Raw genomic sequence first — 17,365 nt, 5'->3', positions numbered from 1 at the left:
GAGCGACTACGGGACCTGATTATCCTGAGGAGACGGGCACCAAGCTGGCCACGCTCTCTACAACAGCAACAGGCAGCTAAGGGGATGAATAGTCGCAACTAGTAATCGCAATTGGGATGAAACCAGAGGGCCAAAAGAAGGAAGAGTACAGCGTCCTCGGATTTCCACCAAGCGCATGCCTCGAGCTAGGGAAAAAAGTTTACCTGGTGGAGGAGGACTGGGAAAAAAATTGCTGGAGCCACAGCGTAGCGCCAGGCCAGGCCAGGCTGACAATGTCGGCGATTGGCAGGCGTGACCCGCTGCAATCTACACGCTAGAGGCTTGTCGCGATCCAGACAAGGACAGTCCCTTGGTAACTTGACTATAATCATCCGTGTGGTAGATGTCGACTTTCTTTGTATTGAGAGCGGAAGACACAAGCGCCGTTTGAAGGATTGATGAGGTGGTTCAAAAACTCGCAATTCAACTGCTCTGTATCGATACACATTATCAACCTGGAGCGGAGTTTCGTGTAAGAAGAGGGAGCTGATAATGCAGCAGCACTTTGAACTAGAAAATAGTATTCATATTCTTGGGCGAGTTTGAAGAGAAAAAAAGGGAAGAAAATTCATCATTCGACAAAACGCGTTAGAAGTAACTGTGAATGTGAAATCCGATTGCGCCAGCTGCCCCTCACCACACGCAGTGCAAACGCAGTGCAAACGCAGTGTTGGACTGGCGCGCCAGCTCCATGGCATCCCTAGTTACAGCTTTTTTTGGCAGCAACTAAATTGATGAACCCAACCCACCACCACTTCTCTCCCTCATCTCCGCTCATCACCACTCGCTCAGAAGCTGCCTCCGCGCTACAGGCACAAACGAGCAAATTATCAAACTCCAAAGAAAGGTCGTCGTCCCCATTAACCCGTCGATGTTATTGACTTCCCGATCGGAAGCTCCATCGTGAGCTTGCCCTCCGCACACCCGCCCAAGCTTCACCATGGCCGAAGCTACAGCTCGCGCTTCTGCAGCGAGCAGCACGCTCGATGCTCAGACGCCCACACCTATTGCGCAGCTCAAACCCGAGCTGGCCGACCGAGAATCACGCGTCATCGATGGCGTGGTCACGATTACATGGCCCTATAGCATCGTCTCCCACTCCGCCGCATTTATCCTCGCCGAGCACGACTTTCGTCTACGACATGCGCGCGGCCAGCTGCGCCTCGAATTCCACGGCCAGGTCGGCCAAAAGCTCGCAGATGCAGGAATAGGCGGCGGTGATGCCCTGCGAATCTCCCTCGAGGGGGCAGAGTGGGAGGCGCACAAGTTGCAAACGCGGGTGCCCGGCACGATTCTGGAGTGGCAGCTCAAGTTCACCAACCGGCTGCTGATGCGCGTTCGGCGGGCAGATGACCAGCAGACAGAAATTCTAGATTTGACTCTCCCGGACGATGCAGACGGAAACGACGCGCCTCTGGCTACGCTTACGCCGCAGGGCTCCTCGCCCCTCAATCACTCGGGGCTGTTTGCTACAGAAGTAGTCTCGACACCCGGCGCGCATTCCCCGAACAGCAATTTGCCAGCGAAGCGACTGGCATCTTACGCCTTCGAGCCTGCCGAATACGCTTCGCCTGCGTTCCTCAAACGAGCCCGCGTTTCGTACGGATCGCTCTTCGAAGATGGATTCGACATTTTCGACGAGGACATGGCCAAGAGGAAGAAGAAAAAGGCAAAACGCTCACGCTTTAGCATGGGTGCCACGGGGTGGAAGTATAGCAGCCGATCACCCAGCCCAGAGCCGAAAGCACCTAAACTGCACGAACTCGAGAGCGACGGAGAAGAGAACAGTGAGGCGGACGAACCTGACGAGCCTATAGTAGCGTCTCTCAAAAGTCCCGCTATGGTGGATGAATCCTCGCAGACACTCAATACCTCTTTCGCGTTCCAGATCGCGGAGCAAGCACGCGAGTCTGCCTCCTTGATTCCGTCGTCGCCAACCCCTATGACTTTTGGAAAGCCTCAAGAGCAGCCCAACGGTCATTTCGCAGCGCCAATCTTTGGTGCGCCTTCTACCACAACACAAGAGACGGCTTCTTCAGCTGCTCAGCCTAGCCGGCCATTGTTTGGCGGGAGTACAAATATATTCGCATCTACGGCGACAGCCACGCCTCCACAAAGCGGCATCTTTGGCTCCTCCTTTGGGAACTCTGGCTTTTCGGCCGAGCACACTACAACGGCCTCTACTAGCAGTATCCCCGTGTTTAATGATGCTCTTGCAGAATCGATGCGAAGTCGCGATGCTGCTGAAGAGCGGGTACCTGGGCAGCCGGAATTGGCTTTCGATATATCAGCCAACGAGGCGTACCCCGAAATCGATACAAACTTCGGCGTGACACAGAGTCCGAAAGATCAACAGCATTCAAATCCCTTTTCCACTACGGAGTTTCCACTACCAGCTGCCATCAGGAACCCATTCGCCGTCGAGCCATTTCCTCACCCAACTTCGTCGGCCCAGGAGCAGCCAGAGGATGACATCTACGAGGCCAATACATATCCGGAAATACAAGAGCATGAGCAAATCCTCAAAGAATCGAAACCACATGCATTCGATCTCCCTCGCACTTTCGATCAGATGCGCAGTGAAGTAGCAGGCCAGAAAACTCACGAAGAGGAAGAAGCCGAGGAGCAGGATGAAAGCACAGACTACGATATCGAGGCTGGTGAGCCACCACGGATGCTACAAGCAGTAGAGTCCGAGGAAGAACAGGACGAAGAGGAAGATGATGCACAGGGAGAGTATGACGATGAGGAAGAATCGGGGCTCGACGAGCATTGTGGCGAGGATGACGAGCAGCACTACGATGACGATGATGAAGAAGGGCGAGAGTATTCAGACGAAGAAGAAGATGATGAAGAAGAAGAAGATGATGAAGAAGAAGAAGAGGAAGAAGAAGAAGAAGAGCCTGCCGCCCGCGACCGACCAGCTTCTCAAGACCCCGTTTACATTAGTCTTCTTTCAGATTCAGAGGATGAGGCTGAGCCCTCCACCCCAGTCCCAGCACCTACCAGTACGGTAATCCCCCCCAAATCAGCCGAACCGGAGCAGTTTGACGAAGATGAGGAAGAGCCTGAAGATGAGTCTGAGATAGATGACGAGATTGCCCGCCAAATATCAGCGGATGAAGGGTCGCATACTCGGGAGTCCAGTCGCGAAGAGGCAGTGGTGGAACACGACGCTGGCCATGCCGGCGATGAAGATGCTTCTGCTGATGAGCATCTTGATGAGGTCGACATTGTGAAGCGCTTAAGAGAAGAGGATCAGGCTGACGCCGAACCTCGGGTATCACCAGCTGAAGAGACTGAATCGGCAAAAGAAATGCAAGTGTCGGCCGACGAAATGGATGTTGACGAGGTCGGCGACGAAGTCGGCTCGAATTCCGTGGTGGGGGCCGAACCTCCGCTCAAGGAAACAGCTTCGCGCAGTCCTTCTCCCATCAAAGTGGATAAGGTTGCAGAGGAAGTTGACGCAATGGAGGAAGACATTGTCTCCGAACCTGCCCCAGTTGAAGCTACAGATGCCAACGCGATGGAGGAAGATGTTGCTTCTGAAACTGCCTCAGTTGAAGCTGATGATTCCAATGCGATGGAGGAAGATGTGACACCTGAACCCGCCCAGGTGGATGCGTCAGATGTCGAGAAAGCTGCAAACGCTGATGCTGACATTCATGTCGCAGAGGCTCCTGAGGACATCGAAAATGAGATCAAGTCTCAACCTGACGTTGATATGGACATCAAGGAACCCGAAGAAGTCGAAATGCTTGTCGAGGTTCCGCCTACAGTTGCCGCCGAAGAGGTTCCCATAGAGCAAGACGAGCGGGAGATGGTGGTCGAGCCAAGTCTCAAGGCACCCGAGGAGTCAACTCTGGTTCTTGAAGAGGTTGCTAAAGAGGTCGTTGAACAGGCTGGGCAAGAGAAACTGAGTGCATCTACTCAACTTGTTGAAGAGCTGGCTCAAGAGGATCCTGAGGAAGTGTCTGTGCCAGAGGTGCAGGGCCAACTGTCGGAAACAGATGTCAAGCAGCTCACGAGCGAGGCCGAAGTCGCCGCCCAATCCACTACCACACGCCCAACGGTGTCCACTACTAATCGCCAGCTCCTCACGCCTATTGACACCCACATACCTGTCGCCGAGGCTGCTGGAATCGAGATTATTCAGACTACACAAGAGCAACCGCATCAAGGTGCGGAAGGAGACGCAGATGAGGACGACATGGCAGCGAGCCAGCAAATCATGGACGAGTTTCTACAACAATCTTCGCCAAAGCCAGAGCTCCCTCCGCCTCCTCTGCCCGTGTCTGCCAAGGAACATCGTCGCAAGCGTAGCGATACCATTTCCGAGACGGGCAGGCGAACGCGCTCGCAGACCAAGCAGCAGCCCGAGGTGGAGAACGAGGCTGAAGCCACGAAGTCCTCGCCGCATAGTCACAGACGCAGTAGCAGGTCCATTGATAAGACTAATGACCTGACTGTTGACACATCCATTGAGTTCAATACCAGCCTTAGCAGCAAGAACAGCGATAGGACGCCACTTCTGCACCGCTCATTCCGCATCACGCGCAGCCGCGGCACGGCGGACCAGGCAGACCCTAGCGTGGCCATAGCCAAAGCCGCCGCCGCCAGCACCGGCCGTTCGTCTGCATCACCCAGGTCTGCCGAACACACTCCCTCGCGGCCTATTATGCTGCGAGTGACGCGCAGCATGGAAAACATTGCGGAGGCGGGCCTCAAGGAAGGCCTAGTCATCCCCGACGCATCGGTCCGCAGCGTGCGTCTCGATGACGCATCTTCCTCAGGAACACGCTCTCCGGCGGCCAGCACGCCGCTGACGCCCAGTACACAGGTGCAAATGCAGCTGCAGCAGGAGCAGCGCTATACCGGCCGCCCGAGCGAGTCGCCCGCTAGCGCCGGGCTGCGGGCCCCCGCGATTGCTGCCTCTCCCCCGCCCGAAGATGCCGAGAGCTTGGCAACGGCATCGGAGCTGAAGCTGCAGCTGCAGCGGGATCTGCGCACGACGCTCCCAGACAACCTAGCGCTGAAGAGCCTGCGCACGGCGCTGAACAAGACGGCCGACATGATTGCGGTGGCGGCGTCGACGCCCGCGCCGCCATATCGGCCCAAGAACGGGCCCCGCGATTACATGCTGGAGCTGCTCCTGGTCGACCCGTCCTCGGCGCCGCAGGGCATTTACGTCGCGCACATTTTCCGCCCACACCAGCAGTCGCTGCCTGCGGTGCAGCGCGGCGACGTGGTCCTCTTGCGCGGCATGACAGTGGTCGCGGTTAAAGACCGCGGCTTCGGCCTCCGCGCCGGCGATGTCTCAGCGTGGGCCGTATGGGACGAGCAGGCCCGCCAGGCCGCCAGCACCGGTGACGTTGCGCTGCCGCAGATTAAAGGTCCGCCTGTCGATGTCATGGAGGCCGAGGCCCAGTATGCCATGGGGCTGAGCAGGTGGTGGGCGCTCCTAGACGAGGCGACGATGAGCAAAATGGAGCGTGCAACGCAGCGGATGCTGGCGTTTAGTTAGGAGAGGGAAAGAGTGTGTGTGTATGGTGTACAAAGATTTGTTCGCTCATTTAAGCAGGATCTGAGATTTTTGCCTTCATTTTGCTTGGTTTCTTTTTACTGACTATGCTACAAAGGCATAAGGGAGGGATGATCATTTTTGTTCTGAGATACCATGCGAGATACGATTCGAGCATCTTAGCATTTCTTTCTTCTTTCATTTTAGATGATTTTCGTCACAGGTTGAGCAGATGTGTCATTTACAGAGCTTTGGAAGCAACCTTGACTGAAATGTATATAACTGTCAATACTGAACACAAAAACAGCTCAAATCACTCAATGGCATGTGAACATGGTACATGTAACAGCCTGTGTAGTATACAGGCTTGCGCCTACGGTAATACAACCTAGTCTTTCGCAGGTGAGATGCATCACCGGCCATGCAACCCCGAGGTCCCGCGGTTAACAAGACCGCAAGGGTTGGCTGGAATATGACGCGAGACAGGACACAGGCTGACGACAAGAATTAGTGATGCAAGCTGAGCCATCATGGGCAATTCGGAGAACAATTGGAGTCATAGGGGGGGCGTGTGACTGTTGAGCCAGCTGCAGCGGCAGAAGTACCGGTACATGATCCAAGACTCCGAGGATGACTCCAACTTTGTACTCCTATACCGGTCTATTGGCTGCGCAATTACGTCTTGTCATTCCGGGATAAACTCGTTGCGAGTTGGGGTAAAAGGTCTACATGTGAGGGGAAACATGCCGTGACTTTCCCGAGGCTGTAAGACGAGGACGCTTCATGACTGTGCGTAGCTGGTGGTCGAGCTTTGGCCAGGGGTGTGGGGGAGCGAGGGGGGAATGTCGGGAAGATCAAAGCAGAGCATATGAGCAACGACTTCCATGTGCTCTCTAGGTCAAAATGCACCGCAGTAGGTTGGGGCGTGGACCCGAAAGTGTGGCATGAGGCTGTAAACGCCGCTCTGTGGAGCAAAAATCTATTTACATGTGCAAGTGTGAGAGGTGGGAACTAACGGCAGTCGGGTCGCGCAGAAGCAGGGAGGGGGGCAAGGACAGTAGCGAGATCTGTCAAAACACTAATAAGCCTGACACAGGTGTTGTAAAATATCACTTCGAGTGTAAGTCCGGCTCAGGTGATGGTGGTAGCGGCGGTGGTAGCTTATCCCTCAAGGCGGTCTTCCATGTGAAAGCTTAAGCCGAAGCCAGTCTGGGACCGTAAAAGAGTCACCTAGCGTCAGCCAATCACCAAGAGCCCTTTGTCTGGAAAAACAGGGGACCATCAAATAAGAATAGCCGGGGTAAAAAGGAACTGCGGCGGCCCAGAGAGCGCTGTATCTCATCATCACCCCACGCTTATCTCTCTCGTGCCGGTTGGTGTGGATGCGGGGAGAGCGGGCGCCCTGGATGACTACAGCGTCCCAGAAATACCGAGATCGGAAAGATGCGGGAGCAGCACGGGGATTTTCTCTCTTGCTTTTTGTCCTGAAGCACAGAACTGTGTATGGATTCATATGACGCATAAACTGCAACATGGGGCCATGATTGATATATGCAGCTTGCAGAGCGGAGCCGGAGTAGTTTTACCACAGGCCACACTCACACTACAAGCCCGTTGTTTGACATGTGTGCAAAAGGCAGCGAAGCATTTCGGTTTGCCGATTCAAGCCGAAGTTAATTAAAGTAAAAGCACAGATTGCACGTGGCTATATCATGGTCTGCGGCTGCAGGCAGCGTTCTTTTTCGAGTGATGATCCAATACCGAGTGAGTGCCGCGACGGCATGAATGTGGCACGACAAGCCCACGTATGATCTGCTTTGCCGAGCCGTTTCTCGCTGATACCCAAATGCGGCATGTGGATATAATGCCAATACTTATTACTACTGTTTTCTGCTGATGGATTACGCCGCCATGTGTAATTGCTGGCGTTGAATGTGTCAAGTTGCAAAAGCCAAGACGCCGATAGAGGGCGCTGGGGGATGTGTAGGCGGTTGAGCAGGCCGTCAGGTATGGCCAGCCTCCCGTGACAGGCGGAAAGGCGAGAAAGAAGACGAGAACGACACCCTGCAAGACAAGTCCCAGTGCTGTCGCACATTGACTTGTGTTCGAGAAATCTCGGGTCCCGGCAAGTTGCCGTCTCAGGCACTGTCTCGGTTCATCTTCGTTTGCGTAGAGAAAGCTCGGACAGAAGCAAGAAATATCGGTGAATCCTGACATGCCCAAGACTTCATCGGGCAATGAGGGGAAGCATGCGCAAGTAGACTCGGTAGACCCGTGTGCCAGTAGACTCATCGCCGGTCTGGCGATGGCACTATTCTCAATTTCGACGTCGGCTCGCCTGGCCGTTGGGGAAAATGCGCGAGGCCCACCGAGAGCGCAGAGGGCGTGAAATTAGCACCTTGTTGGAGGCGCGTCAGGGGCGCATGAGAATTCCCCATTTTGTCGGACAAAGTCGGGAGCTAGAGTTGGGGAAATGCGACAGTTTGGGGTGGCAGTCTCCAAGGGCCGTATTCGTGGGGCCGAGTCTTGTTATTTGTATTGATGCCAAATAAGTTGCAATTTTGCGGTACGGAGTCTTGGTTTCTCAGGAGATGAAGGGTCTTTTCAGGCGGCACGTGTTTGATTTTCCGCATCAGATTATGAGCCCGCGGTCTTATACCAATCGCAGTCGGATATAGTTGTTGAATGTGGCTGGCTGCAATGTTGGCGAGTACACCGCTGCGGAAGTGGTGACTCTTTTTTCTTCACGTCGCACAATAACGCACGAAAAAAGCTTTGACTGATGATTCGTGAACGAGGCGCCGTCGACGCTGTTGAACGACAGACTCCAATTTTTGTGGAAACAATTCTCCAAATGCCAGCCCACTGTGGAAGTAATACTTGAGTCTGGCCCGGGTAATTGTTGGGCGCGCTCACGGCGGGAAGCTGTCGCAGCTCGAATGGAAGCCCTTCTCCAAAGAGTGGCGGGTCCGCGCTAGAGAAACAGACCCCGACACCGGAAGACGTGCGTGTAATGAATTTTTTCCATGGTTGGAGTCTGTAGCCTGGAGATCGGCCTTGTTATACGAATCCGGAAGCTGCATAGAAAATTTCTAGTTGAGGACTTGGAGAGAGCAAGTAAGATGTGTCGGATATTTCATCGCTGACAATTGTAGCATGGAGGAAGCCAGGGGGGCAGCGCAGGGCTGCGACCTACTGGGCGGTAGAAGCGCATCGCAGCTCTCCAAAATCAGGGGAGCCATGCGGTTGGCGTGTGGAGAATTGGGAGCTGGAACTCGGGCCATCTAATAAAATGGAGTTTCGAAGCTGCCAAAGAAGCAAAAGAAATTTTCCATCGAATAGTTACCAGTAGAGTGGCCCTTGCTAGTCTGATGAAAGAAACGTTTGATGGTCTTCAGGCTGCCAGGGGCTGAAAAGGAGAAGCCACAATGTCCACGTTGTGTTGTTGTGTTGATATTGGTCCGGTCTATCAAGGGGAAACGACGGGAGCGGCTTCAAGACGGGTATTGTAAGAATAGCAGCTGCAAAAGGCGCTGTCCATATGTCACAGGCTCTTGTCTTGAAACACCGATGGCGGTGTGTGCCGTTGGCATTGTCTGCGATGCAGCTGCAAGTGGGAGGGCCAAGACGACTTCTCATTCGAACAGTGGCCCGGCAGAGTGTTCCGGAGTCGAGTGTGTGTTTCGTCTGGTCGATGGGCGCGCGCAGGGGCGTGCGTCGAGGCTCAGCCCAGGTCCCTGGGTCGGTTGATGGCGCGAGCCTGAATATTATCGTCCTGTCATGGTTGATGAAAAAAGACGGCCAGGGTTTGCGGATCGCTGTTGATGCCCGACGAGAAGCAAACGGTGGCGGCAGCTGGCAGGGGAAGCAAACGGACATGAGAGAGGGGCCTGTGCTCGAGGAACCCTCATGGGTAAGGTTAGCGGCGAGGCCGTAATTGGGATGTGGCTTCGGGATGTGTTATTTTGGGCGTCGGTCAAGTTCTTTTCCCATTTTCTTTTGATAATCGGTATTACAGAACAACGGGCATCGTCGCCGATGCATCAAGGAGTCCGCCGGCCGTGCAGCGCCGTCGGACACTGGAGACGGCCGGGCGTGCGATGGCGCTGTCGTCCCCGGAACAGTGGAGCGTGGGGGAGGCTGCCGCAGCCACTAAAGTCACAGTAAGCTTCTTGGCCCTTCTGTTGGTGATGCAAGTCTACGTGTTGCCTTGTTGTATGCTTTCCAATTTTTCTTCTTTTTTCGCTTCTTCTTTTTTTTTTGGCCAGCTCAGTCTCGTCCCGTTCCTCTCGTATCGCAAAGTGCAAGACTCACCAGCAACCGGCTATGACGGCTCGGATGTCGCGGACTAATACGGGTTGGTGTTGCTCCCTCTCGTGAGACGGAATTAGTGCCTTGTACTGGTAGACGCCAGGTATAGACGCTGTAGAAACTACACCACCCGCACTGCCAAGACAGGGCAAAGCAGCGTGGTAGCAATGTCCGGAGCCGGTACGGGCCTTGTACACGGCCGCGCAGAGGGAAATCAGAGACATCACTTGCTGGTCAGACAGACAGGGGCGGTCCCCGATGCTGCTCACCTGCTGTTGGCAAAGCAAGCGAGACATGGGGGTGGTGGTGGTGGTTGGGGCTGCTGCGCCAGCTGACAACGCGCGCCCAACATATTATATATCTCGGCACTGTTTCCTTTTTTTGGCGCTCGGGAGTTGGTGGCGATTGTTGTATTTAATCGAATACGGGTGAGGCTTTTTTCTTTTCTGCCGTGTTGTACAGGGTCTGCAACTGTACGAAAAAGAGCACGCGACAGCAAACGCGGGTACCTGGCCACATTCAAACAGTTGGTCTGTGAAAGCAACGCTCTATCTAGCATGACGGCGCCGCTTGCACGGATCAAAAGATATCCAAAGACGCAATAACATTAAATTGATTCAATTCCAAAAGACTCCATTTTTTTTCTCCAAATTCTTGAAATGAACAAAGGCGCTCTCTCTCTCTTTCTCTCCTCTCCCGGAGCCGCCCGTCCACAGTCTGTCGCGACTTTGCCCGGTCCTGCTAAGCACTGCTTACCTATTCTTGCCCACCACGGAGGGTGCAGGTACCTGTACTCAGTACCTCGACAGCCCGCCCACTGAAGCGCTCACTGTGGCTGCTGAGCAAGGCTTTTCTAGCTTCACCCCCCGGCCTCATTTCGCGCCTTTTTTGTAGTCTGTATTCCTTCTCCAAATTCTACAAGTTACTTTTTCTTTGGTCTTTGTGCTCCGTAACTGACCTATTCTACTTTCCCCGGGGGGATCAATACAGCTTGGGAGGAGGAGGGGTTGGCTCGGCAAGCTGGCCTCCAACGATGGACTTTATTACTGGCCTCCCCCTCCCTCTTCACATCTTCGCTTCTCCTCTCGAAAACCTTTACTCTTGCAAATTTGCCTTTTCGTTTATAAACGCAAGCAACATTCGTCATAAAGCTGGCGCTGCTTCTGTTCTCTTGCAGTACTATCCTCGCCATCGTGCTAGCTGCTACAGTCGACCTGAGTCAATACACGCTTTATCCTCTTGAAACGTCGCCCAGACCAAACCCCTCGGTTGCTTCTAACAGCAACAACCCGTCAGGTACGCGCACCTCGTCTCTTCTGCCTCTATTCCAAAACAGCCATTCTCCCCATCTCCATCTTCCCTTCTTCCTCGTTCCTATTCATCCCGGCTGGCTTGTTGAGGGCGCCATGGGGACCCTTGTCCTAGCCAGCTAGCTTCCGTCACACCCCTCCCCCCCCCCCTTCTCTCCCGACTCGGAGCCAGCCCGTCTCTTACTCCAATTTTTTTCTGGATCCCCCCTCCGATTCGCATCCGCTGCCTCACTTTGAATCTCGCTCGCCGTCGCTCTCCCACCACACACACTTTTTCCTCCTCTGGTCCTTTGTCAACTTCTCCCAACTCGTTGAAACGTCCGTTCTTGCTTCGTTTCTTTGCGCCCACACACCCCCTCCATTGCACTTCGCCTCCGACCATCCTTGCCTAGCCCCGTGGCTTGTGCGGTATCCGGCGTCTCGTCCTCTGCTGCTCTGCAACCTCCTTTGCGCCTCCAACACGGACCGTCCCTTGTCCTCCTCACGGCCTCACTTCACTTGCATTGCACCCTTCTCCACTCGCCACCGCCTCAAGCTTCATATAACTTCCCCTTCCCCCGCCCGGCGCCTCCCAGAGTCATGTCGAGACCAAGATTCACTGCCCTCAACAACGCTCTTGCAAATAACCCTCTTGCTCGTCGGCCCTCATTCCTGTCGCGTGCCTCTGCTCTGCAAATGGCTTCGTCCTATCCCATCAGCACAGACACGTCCGACATTGCTACTCCTCGCTCCGCATCCCTTTCCTCCATTGGCTCCAGAGCTTCTGCCCGTTCCATCTCCAGATACTCTGCCCGCTCCGCCTCGCAGACTTCAATCTCTAGACAATCCATTCCCGTTCAAAGACTGACCCGACCCAACCCAATGAGTGCAGTCGACATAACCGCTATCCAAGAAGCCATGAAAATGACTGCCTTGGACCAACATCGCGGCTACTCGCAAGACCGGTTCGCCGAGGTCAAGCAAACCCAGACCACCGAATATCTTGCCGAGACCGATGCCGCTGGGTACCAGATCATCCGTGAACCTCACTGGAACAAGGGTATGTTTTGTTCGTTGCCGCTTTCGCCGTCGTGGATTCGTCTCATCGAGCCGTGTCGGATCCATGTCTCCGTTCGCTGCTTACACTCCCGGCAGGTCTTTCCTTTACCCCAGAGGAGCGCGTCGCCAAGAACCTCACCGGCCTCATCCCCCACACCATGGAGAGCCTTGAGACCCAGAGCATCCGCGCCATGAAGATGATTCAGACTCGCCAGACCAACATTGACAAGTACCTGTACCTGTCAAACCTCAAGGCCCAGAACATCGACCTCTTTTACCGCCTCCTCATGGACAACATCCGTGAGCTCATGCCTCTCGTATATACCCCCACCATTGGCGATGTCTGCCTGCAGTACTCCACCCTGTATACTCGCCCTGAGGCCCTGTACATCTCCATCAAGCAGCGCCGCTCGATCAAGACCATGCTCCGTAACTGGCCCTGTACCAACCCTGAGATTTGCGTCGTCACTGATGGCTCGCGTATTCTTGGTCTTGGTGATCTCGGCGTAAATGGCGTTGGCATTTCTGTAAGCTCATACTGCCGATGATGCTTCGTGTCGTCTCGAGCTAACACTTTCAGATTGGCAAGCTTTCCCTGTACACTGCTGCCGCTGGCATCAGCCCTGACAAGACCCTGCCCATCGTTCTTGACACTGGCACGGACAACGAGTCCAACCTCAAAGACCCTCTGTACCTGGGTCTCCGCCAGAAGCGCGTCTCCAAGGCCGCTCAGCAAGAATTCATGGACGAGTTCATGGACGCCGTCAAGGAGGTCTACCCCAACATGGTTGTCCAGTTTGAGGACTTTGAGAGTGAAAAGGCGTTCAACTACCTCGACCGCTACCGCAACACCCATCGCTGCTTCAACGATGACGTCCAGGGCACTGGTGCCGTCGTGCTCGGTGGCTACATTGGTGCCGTCAACCTGTCTGGTGTCCCTCTCGAGGACCAGCGTCTCGTCTTCATGGGCGCCGGCTCCGCTGGTGTCGGTGTCGCCAAGCAGCTCGTCGAGTACTACACAAAGCGCGGTCTCAGCAAGAGCGAGGCCCGTGACCGTTTCTGGCTCGTAGACACCAAGGGTCTTGTGACCACGGACCGCGGTGACCACCTCGCTGAGCACAAGCAGTACTTTGCCCGTACTGACAACCACGGCCAGCAGTTCCGTACTCTTGAGGAGGTCATTGAGTACGTCCGCCCCAGCGCCCTTGTCGGTCTGGCTGCCACGTTTGGCATCTTCACTGAGTCGTCCATTCGTGCTCTCAAGCACTCGGTCGACGGAGGTGGCCCCAACCGCCGCCCCATTCTGTTCCCTCTCAGCAATCCTCTCACCAAGGCCGAATGCACCTTTGAGCAGGCTGTCGAGTGGACGGACGGCTCCGTCATTTTCGCCTCTGGCTCGCCCTTTTCTTCCTTCAGCGTCACGGGCCCCAACGGCAACGAGATTACGTACAACCCCAACCAGGGCAACAATGTGTATGTATTCCCCGGTCTTGGTCTCGGTGCCATTCTCTCGCAGGCCACTCGCATCACCGACGAGATGGTGTACACTTCCGCGTCTGCTCTGGCCAACTGCCTGAATTCCGATGAGATTGCCAAGGGCCTCATCTATCCTCGTATTGAGCGTGTCCGCGAGGCCAGCGTCATCATTGCCCGTGAGGTTATGAAGGCCGCCCGCCGTGAAGGTGTTTCCACTCTGCCCGAGGAGCTCTGGAACGAGTGGGAGGAGTGGGGTGATGTTGCCCTGACATCATACATTCGCTCGCGCGTCTATGAACCCAAGTCGTTCAGCGACGCTAACAGCAGCCGTCTGTAAACGCACTGAAGGGGTCAAGATTTGAAAATGGTGCATGTTGAGCGATATAACGCCAGGGTATAATGGATTGGCGTTTGGGATTCTTTTTGTCACACGGCCGTGAGCCATGTCGCTCTTTCTGGACGTTTCCAGTTCAACGTCTCAATGAGACGACAGCTTCCCATCTAGGAAGCTTTTTTTTCTTTTCTGTTTGCTGGCATATTTGAGCGTGGATTCATAGCACAACGTGGCGAGCATCACCCTGGCGGGATGCTGATGGACGTCATAGAATAGACTTGGCCAATGCCACATTCCAGTCAATGTTTCTGTTCCAAATTGTGATGATGTAGAGGCCATTGGATGACTGTAGGACGATTTTGGAGGTGCGTCAACTGTGTTGATGATCCAATTCAAGGTGTCGTTAGGATGGCAAGATGTGTAGACACCGATCCTTAATTTGATGATGAAAGCTGCTTTGATGATGAAAGCTGCTTTGGTGACGAAAGCTGCATTGATGATGAAAGCTGCTTTGATGATGAAAGCTGCTTTAATGATGAAGGCAGCTGTATTTCTCTTCCTCTTTTCACGCGTAGGGGCGGAGCAGCCATTTCAGGTCTGCTCGAGAAATATGTGTCGACTCGGCTCAGCTCAGTCGCGTGTGGCCGTGATGTGAGATGGCGTTGGCGCTGTCGCAGGAGCACTGTTCCATTTCCAGGAAGTGCCCCGCGGCGTAGAACAGCTCGCCCTCGGTCATTGCGACGTCGAGCAGGGTGATTGAGACGAGGCGTGACATGAGAACTCAAAAAGTACCTCCATGCCTGTTGAGTGGGTAGCTCGCATCGTGATGCAGCCTCATATTCCAGAAGGCTGACGGTCACGTCGAGACCATCTCCATGGTTCTCTGGGTCTTTGACGGACATTTCAGCAGTGTCGTCATCCCTTTGCCATTTCCAGTGAGCGAGCATGCTGCATCGCCAATCGAATGCAGCATCCTGCTCACCTAACCCATCAAAACCGTCCCATGTGCGTCGACCCCGTCCATAAGCCTGGCAGCGGCCGCATATGACTTTTTTTTTTTCAGTCCAACAGCCACCAGCGGCAGCCTTGCCATGTTTGCCGTCTCCTTTTCCTAATCTCCGTCGGAGAGATGTCATCCCCTTGGGCAGTCCGATCTCAGCCGGTCTATGGGGGACATGGTCGTCCAGAACGCCCGGACTCGGAGTATCAAGGTGAAGGATGCGACGCAGAAATTTTCAACAAGACGCCATCGAAATTCTCCATCAGGCAAACAAATAAACAAAAAAGTGGAATCGAGAATAAATCAATTGAAGAAAAGATTGAGGGGAAGGAAAGGGAATCCGGATGGGGGAATTGGGCATGTTGTTTCCCATGGTGGTGCTACGAGACACTGGGAGCTCGATTTCCGAGCGCTGCAGTTCGGAGCGCCGACGACAGCAGCTCGGATCTTGGGGACGCGCTTTGTGGACAAGGATGCAGGTCGCAAGGGGCTAATAATGTCACTGTCTAATTTGCACTTTTCTCTTTTTGTGAATTGCATTACGAATAAAAATACGCAGTAAAAATGAATGGTGTTTTACCAGTACCTTATTTTTCTACGTAGTGGACATTTCAGTTCCTGAGTCTGGAGTCTTTGAGGGGGTTCGTCGTTTTGGGCAGCGAACGGCGTACTGCGGATTAGCAAAAGGAAGACGCCGTCCATCAAACCGTTCGACAGGACCACGCCCGCAGGACCAGGGCCATGGCAGAAACTTCTTGTGTCAACACACACTACTCCGTACCGTGATTTAAATGACGCGTTGAGTGAACCTTTTTTTTTTTCCTCGCTCCTTTGTTCTTTGTCCTTTGGCGAGTGCCGGAACCCCTATCCTCCATAGCTGCATGCGGAGAGCCTTTTCCTGCAGCTTTGGCATATTACACAAGACGCATATGTGCTCCGTGCTCCGGAGACGGGAACCGTTCCATCGGAGAAGGGGTACATGGCGAAAATGTTTCTAGACGTGGCTTGCATATGCAGAAAAAAAATGCAGAGAGGGATTAATATCAGTACTGCTTACATGGCATTTTCGGCATGTCGACAGCGCAGATGCAGCTGTAGCTTCCGGCGGAGCGCCGGAGCGCTGCGTGTCGGTCGGCCGGGGCCACCGAAACATGCCGCCGTTGTCCACGGGAGCATTCAACGTAGACGAGCAAGGACACCATGCAATTGCGAAAAGCAAGAGTATACCAAGACCAAAATAGCACCATGACAATATCATTTCAGCGATAAAGGGCATTTGAAAGCATTAGCGATACATGATCAGGGCAAATCTCCTCCAGGCTGTCTCCAATAATCAACATCGTCGCCTACCCTATTGAGGCTGCGATGCCGCCGAAGCAGCTCGGCGAAGCAGATCAGCCACTCCACAGCAACGAGCGGCTTTTTCAGTCTGGTCTTTTTCTGTTTCTCACTTGACCTCCTCCGAACACTAATAATCCTCGTCGATTGGCTCCCATTGCTGGGGAAAGGCTGATGAGGAGTCCGCAGTCACTGCTCCCCGTGTTTTCCGTCGCTGCCGCTGTTCCCGTCCCCTGGCGCCCATGAGAAGGCTGGACGCGCCCGCGGGCAGGCGGAACTACCCCCCAAAAAAGGGCTGGACAGGTGCACGACGCCGATGACTTTTCTTCCTTCTCTGGCGCGTCTCGAATGCCATTAGGATGCGTCTTCGCTTTGATGTGCATGCCGACCTTGACTGATTTGGGTAGTATTTACCTCATTGATCGTCTTGCCACACACACGCTACCCATCCGACATCTCCTGGTTTGATTTCTTTGTCTTAATTTTTAGCGAGACGTGTTGCAGGCGCGGAGGTTATGGCTCAAAGTCCGATCCTGGCCCTCTTCACCGATCTCACATGTAGTAGGCTGCTAGCGTGGAGGGCTGCGTGTTGCTCGACCTGCTGTGCTCGAGTTTATTTCCCGTTATGGGGGTAAAAAAACGGGCAAGATCACAGGGAGATCGACAGTGGGCTTCTTTTCCAGCTCTATTAAAGTGAGACTCTTTGGGATTGTTGGGGATTGGCGGGGAAAAGCACGAGGGTTTCTGAAGCTAATACGAGTTGACATTTTACATGTGAAATGTGAAGAGGGCAAAGCTTCACACGGCCACGAGGTGTCTCCGCGTCGTGGCTTCATGTAGGCGAATAAACTCCATATTTCCCCAGGGGGGAACAGTTGACAGGCACAGGGCATGACTCCTGCAGCTTTCCACTATTTGACGCCTCTTCACATCGTCGTTGTCCACGGGGCGGGGGGGGGGGGGGGGGGGGGCGCACTGTTCATGGGGCTGGCCTGTTA

At 54.2% G+C, this 17,365-nt stretch overlaps 2 protein-coding genes across 2 annotated transcripts; both read left to right on the top strand.

The window, feature by feature from the left end:
- Positions 1–979: 979 nt before the first annotated feature.
- LMH87_002742 (uncharacterized protein) lies at positions 980–5,563 on the top strand (the record flags this gene model as incomplete). Its single annotated transcript, XM_056194245.1, has 1 exon — positions 980–5,563. One exon carries the CDS (start codon positions 980–982, stop codon positions 5,561–5,563), a length of 4,584 nt encoding a protein of 1,527 aa, XP_056051204.1.
- A 5,341-nt stretch (positions 5,564–10,904) lies between these two features.
- Positions 10,905–14,032, top strand: LMH87_002741 (uncharacterized protein; the record flags this gene model as incomplete). Its single annotated transcript, XM_056194244.1, has 5 exons — positions 10,905–11,047; positions 11,127–11,167; positions 12,053–12,220; positions 12,316–12,746; positions 12,800–14,032. The coding sequence occupies 5 exons, from the start codon at positions 10,905–10,907 to the stop codon at positions 14,030–14,032; spliced, it is 2,016 nt and encodes a 671-aa protein (XP_056051203.1).
- Between the last annotated feature and the right edge of the window lie 3,333 nt (positions 14,033–17,365).

The sequence above is a fragment of the Akanthomyces muscarius genome, chromosome 3, assembly GCF_028009165.1.
Source record: "Akanthomyces muscarius strain Ve6 chromosome 3, whole genome shotgun sequence".
Taxonomy (NCBI): Eukaryota; Fungi; Ascomycota; class Sordariomycetes; order Hypocreales; family Cordycipitaceae; genus Akanthomyces; species Akanthomyces muscarius.
This window is presented reverse-complemented; position numbering and strand designations above follow the sequence as displayed.